This window comes from Cynocephalus volans, chromosome 6 (assembly GCF_027409185.1).
Source record: "Cynocephalus volans isolate mCynVol1 chromosome 6, mCynVol1.pri, whole genome shotgun sequence".
Classification (NCBI taxonomy): domain Eukaryota; kingdom Metazoa; phylum Chordata; class Mammalia; order Dermoptera; family Cynocephalidae; genus Cynocephalus; species Cynocephalus volans.
Window position 1 is genome coordinate 97754088 of NC_084465.1, and position 5478 is coordinate 97759565.

Below are 5478 nucleotides of genomic sequence, written 5' to 3' on the forward strand. Positions count from 1 at the left end.
GTGTGCAGGCGTGTATGCATGTATGCATGCTCTCATGTGTAGCAGTAGTGGGCAAGTGTGTTTGGGGGTGCACATATGTGCGTGCACACGTGTGTTGTCACGTGCACGTGTGTGAATTTGCGTCTGTTATCACCATGCACGTGCACTCTGTGAAATGCGCCTCCTGTGTGCATTTGGCCAAGTCCTGGCATCGCTTCCAGCCAGGCTGGCAACTCCTCACCACCCGGGAGATGCTTCCTGGAGTCCCGGCCCAGCCAGCCTCTCCTCGTGGGCGCCAAAGCCCACCAACCTGGAGTGGAAAGAAGACACGTGATCTGGCAGGAAAACATGCAGACGTGCCCTCCGGCTGGGCGGGGACCGGAACACAGGTCTGCTTTGTGCGTCTCCAGGCCCTGCCTCCAGGAGCGGTGCCTGCCAAGGGCTTGGGTCTCTTCCACCTCCACCTCCTCCTAGGGCTCAGGACGGGCTCTGCTACCCTTCCCTGACCCATCCTCTGCTGAACTGCAGGCTGGAGTGTCGCTGGGAGGGGTAGGAGGGTTGGGAGAGCAGGTGGGGGCTTGCCTCTGCTACGTGGGTCCATCAGAGCCTGAGTCCTGACAAGCCTACCCAGGGTGACCAGAGCAGGAGCAGGACAAAGTGCCAGTTGTCTGGACCAAAGCGCTTCTACCTGGCCCCCCTAAAGGCTGATTGTTAAAGGGGCCCCATTCACTGTCTGGCCAGCACCATGGACAGGGCACACAAGTTCCAGGGTACGGTACAGGTATCCACCAGTGGTTGGCAGACTTTTCTGTGAAGGCCACATAGGAAAACTCTAGGTTTTGTGGGGTCATAAATCCCTGTCACAGACACTCAATGCCGCCTGTGGCATATGTCACAAAATGTCGTTCTTCCTTTGCATTTTCATCTAACGGCTCTAACATGTAAAAATCATCTTAGCTCACGGACTGTGCAAAGACAGGCAGTGGTCAGGTTTGGCCTGCAGACCAGAGTTGCCCTCCCTTGGCAGACTGTGCAGGTACCAGGTGCAGTAAGGGAGGTCCCACATGTCCCTCAGCCCCTCCCCCACCGTCATGCCCGTGAGACCCACAGCCCCAGTTCCCAGTGAGCCAGCACTGGCAGAGTCAGTCTGTACATATGCAAGGCCGTTCTCTGCACCCCCTGACCCCACCCAGCCTGTCTCCCTCCTGCAATGGATTTCACAGAGGGAGAACCTGCAGGACTTCTCCATGCCTCCGCAGGATTCCAACGTGGCGAGGACACCACCGTGTGTGTGCTCGGTCATCTCTAGGTGGACACATCTGTTATTTCCAATCTTTACTGCTTTCCAAAGAATAACATTGTACACCTGCCCGCCTGGCATAAAGTCTTAGGCGTTAACAGATCTTAGATGGAGGAGCTCGTTGGATCCTCACGGCAGCCCCATGAGTAGGCGCTATCCTCACCCACAGGAGGCAGTTGAAGCTCAGAGAGGTGAAGTGAGCTGCCCCTCATCACAGGCCTGGGAGGTGGGAACACTGGGGCTCCAGCGCCCTGGGCTGATGGGGAGCAGAGTGGTATTATGCAGCCCGGAGTCCGAGTCCGCTTTTCACAGGGGACCCTCCCAGAGGGCCTGAGGGGGATAAGAGGGGAGGGACAGGGAAACATGTGAACTGCCACACCAGCAAGGCTGCCCGGGACCCAAGTCCTGGAGAAGCACCTGTTACCACTACATAAAGGCTGACCCCTGGCCTGGCCCCAGGAGCCCTTGGAGGGACTGGCCTGGAGATTGCCCTCCCCCCAATCCTTTGCCCTGTGTGGCACCGACCCCACCTTTGGTGTCCTTCCCTCCCAGGCCTGTGAGCTCCTAACACCAGTTCATCCCTCACTACACCCAGAGCCGGCACAGAGGGGCGACCACAGACACTTCCAAGTGACAGGACCTGGAGGGCCAGCTCTGGGGTGTGTCTGGCACCTGGCTCCAGGCACAAAGAGCTGCACTCTCCACTCTGGCTCTCTGAGGTCAGTGAGGAGCTCAGCCTGGGCTCCAGAAACCCTCCAGACACTGGGCTGCCTGGGCCTGGATAAGGTCCTCAGCCTGGTTCTGCACAAGGCCGGAGCCTGGGCCGCACAGTTTCCGTGGGAACCTGACCTGCTGTCCCCATGGGTTGAAACCTGTCTGGCAGTGCTGGAGGCTCAGGCCTCCCCCCACCTCTGAAGTCAGGGTCGGCCCAGGTGCTGAGGAGACAACCCAGAGGACAGTGAATGCCTGTTGCTGTCCCAGCCCTGTTTGTGCAGGCTGCAGGGCCAAGACAACCAATGCCACATGTCCGGTGCCTCCCCCAGGATGGCTCGGGGATTCCCCCACCGCCCAGCTCCTCCCGGTCCCCCAGTGGCCTCTCACTAATTCCTTTTGGAAGTAGGGAGGGTATAAAGGGACAGATGCAGGGCTCCAGGCACACAGGACATCCCAGTGCACTCTCCCGGCCTGGTAAGGTGCTTGGCTCCCATGGATGGGACCCGGCACGGTCGGGCTGGCCCCACACTGGGAGTCAGGAGGCCTCTCCTCTTCCCCCAGAGCCTGGGACACGCCGGCCAGAAGCCATGCTGCTGTTGCTGACCCTCACCCTCCTGGGGACCAGTAGCTGCTGGGCAGCACGTAAGTCTGACTGGGTCTGCTTCCCTCCGGCCCATCCGCATGTGGTCACCCTCACCTCCCTCTATCCAGGAGACACAGGGACTCAGCCCAGCCCCTGTCACAGACTAACTCCAGTCTCAGAACCATCCTGTCTGCCTGGAGGGGCAGTGTCCCCTGTCCTGGGTTGAGATAGCTATATTCTGCTGTGTGGATTTTTCTCCCCCTGGGTTTTTCCATCCATGCAGAGCTGTACGGGAACAGAGGAGGCACGTATTTCAGTACCTCCGAAGACTATGAATATGAAATCACGGGCATTCGGGTGTCTACAGGTGGTTTGGGCTTGATTAAAAGGTGAGTAGGATCAGGGCCATGGACCCCATCACCCTGTCCCAATTCATCCCACAGTTTCAGGAACTTAGGGGGTGGGGGACACTCACAGCCTCTTTTCCCAACACCCTCATCTCCCTCCTGATGAGTCTTTGGCGACGGTTGATTCCTTGGACTCGTGGAGCCACCAGCCGCCACCTTTGCAGTTGTCCCATTGCCCAGCCACCTGCTCTCCCGCTCGCCAGCCCCGGTCTCTTCTGACTCCACCTGTAAGGCCTGCCCTTGCTGCCTGGGGTGATCAAAGAGCGTTTGCTGACTGTTCTCCTACCTTCCCCTTTCAACCCAAACTCAACTCAACCAAAAACGGCCTCTCAGTGTTGATGTCTGAAGGGAAAATAAAGAGAGGGTCTGTGGAAAGGAGGTGAGGGTCAGAGTGGACCACTGGCTGAGCATGAGTCCCCAGAAGTGTTAGAGGCAGAGAGCCCAGGGCCATTCCCCTAATACTGGGGTGTCCTGCTTGAGGTCTGGAGGGGATCTTTGCTCTGCACTTAGGGGGTGCTGGGTCATGGGAGAGGGAATTGTGCAGAGCTGCCCAGCAGGAAAGGAGACGGTGTGGGGGGCGGCGAGCTGGAGGAGGGATGGCTCTGGGAAAGCACCAAGGTGAGGGGAAGGACACAGATAATCCCAGCTGGATGGAGCTGTGAGTGTGGGAAGTCACCTGCTTCTGAGGCTTGGGACCTGCTCTGCTAGGAGTGACGGGCTCAGAACGTGCCTGCTTGGCTGGGGACAGCTGAGGCTCTGGACACAGTGAAGCAGCCAGCACCTCCTGAGGGTCGTGATGACCGGCACTGTGTGGAGCTCTCCTTGCCGTGATCTCAGGGACTCCTCCCAAAGTCACATCCCCTTTGCAGATGGGAAACTGAGTCCCAGAGAGGCTGGGTGATGAGCTCAGATCACAGAGCCCATAAGAGGCAGAGTGAGGGTTTGATACCAGTGAGTCGTCTTAGGAACCCAGACAGCCTCTGAGGCCCAGTAACAGTGTCTGAGATGGAAGGGTGGGGGACGGAGGACCCGGAAATGGCTGGGTCACCCCAGATCCTGGGCAGTCAGTGCTTCACCTCTCTCCCAGTGTCCAGGTGAAATTTGGGCCCTACTGGGATGATGTACGTGGTGCCTCAGGTGGGGACAACCAGGAATTCCTTCTGTGGTCAGACGAATACATCACAGAAGCCTATGGCTCGTTCAAGGCTTTTCTACGGTACCTGGTCCTCTGCACCAACCTGGGACGCTGTGTGTCCTTTGGGAAGGACGCGGGCAAGACCTTCTCTGCCTTCCCCAGCCAGGAGGGGCAGGTGCTCACGGGCATCTTTGGCCAGTATGGACTCCTCGGCATCAAGGGCATTGGCTTTAAATGGGATTATCCGCCAGTGGAATTGACCACTTCACAAACAAATAGCACTATGGCATAGCCAAATAAAAGTTGTTGCTGGGTCCCCAAGGCAGGCTCCAGCATTATATGAGCTGACGCCATCAGGGGGTGGTGGGATGATGGCACTGGGGTAATTGGATCTAAATCCACCAATAAATAAATCTTCTGCAGAATCAGTGCATCTAGATGTGATCCTTGGGTCTGGGTTATGACCAAAGCTTTCCCAGCTCCTGGGAAACAAAGCCCTTGGCTGGAGCTCAGTGAACTGAGCTGAGAGGTAGGACAGAGGTCTCTTCTGAGTACGTGGGGCCTGTCCCTGAATACCCAGGGCCGATCTCACAATTCTTGAGGAGTTGGGCTCCAAGACCACCACTCCCCCTGCCCTAGCCCAGGCCCATCCATCCGGCCTCTGCTGACCACACGTGGTCTGGCTTCTCTGAGTGGGCTGGGCCCCAGGGAAGCCCCTGTTCATTCATTCACTCCACAGACACTTGCCAAGGCCTTGTCCACACCAGGCTCCCCTGAGCACTGGGGGTACAGAGAAGAGGCCAGGTGTCCAGCTGAGGAGCTGGCTGCCCCGTGGGGGACAGATGCAGAAGCCGATGGTGGCATCTCATTGTGGCATCTGTATGGATGGGGACACATTCAGGTCCTGTGCACAGGCACTGCCTAGAAGTGAGGTGTGGGGTGTGCTTCAGGGAAGTCTTCCTGGAGAAGGGACGTCTGAGCTAAGTCCAAAGGACAGGGAGAACTGGCCAAGTGGAGGCCGGGAGTGCGGGTAACATTCCAGGCCAAGAGATCAATGTGTGCAAAGGCAAGAGCCAGGGCTGGCTGAGGACGACTCTCCTCACAGTGGGCCACTCATTGCAGCAGCGACAGGAAACGATCACAGGCCCTGGCCCTGGCCCACTCTGTATCCCCTTCCTAAACCTCGAACCCCACATGAGCACTTGCCACGATCAGAGTTCCTGAGTCCTGCAAGGATGAGGCTTCCAAACATCTTTGACCATGATCTGAAGGAAGAAATTCATCCTACTTGTGACACAGGAAGTGCACACAGCCGTCCACCCTCCACCATCTGTACCCACTCAGACCCGCAGCCATCACA

The 5478-nt window shown here is 57.9% G+C and overlaps 1 protein-coding gene across 1 annotated transcript; it reads left to right on the plus strand.

Annotated features, from left to right (window-relative positions):
- Positions 1-2574: 2574 nt before the first annotated feature.
- Positions 2575-4410, plus strand: ZG16B (zymogen granule protein 16B). Its single transcript, XM_063101081.1, has 3 exons — positions 2575-2635; positions 2860-2965; positions 4071-4410. The coding sequence occupies exons 1-3, from the start codon at positions 2581-2583 to the stop codon at positions 4408-4410; spliced, it is 501 nt and encodes a 166-aa protein (XP_062957151.1). The 5' UTR covers positions 2575-2580.
- The last annotated feature ends 1068 nt before the right edge of the window (positions 4411-5478 follow it).

Bases quoted from the DNA above. Each gene is read 5' to 3' on its own strand.
- ZG16B (XM_063101081.1), top strand. From the start codon at position 2,581: ATGCTGCTGTTGCTGACCCTCACCCTCCTGGGGACCAGTAGCTGCTGG. The intron at 2,636-2,859 runs GTAAGTCTGACT...CCATCCATGCAG, and splicing joins CAGTAGCTGCTGGGCAGCAC to AGCTGTACGGGAACAGAGGA. The intron at 2,966-4,070 runs GTGAGTAGGATC...CCTCTCTCCCAG, and splicing joins GGTTTGGGCTTGATTAAAAG to TGTCCAGGTGAAATTTGGGC.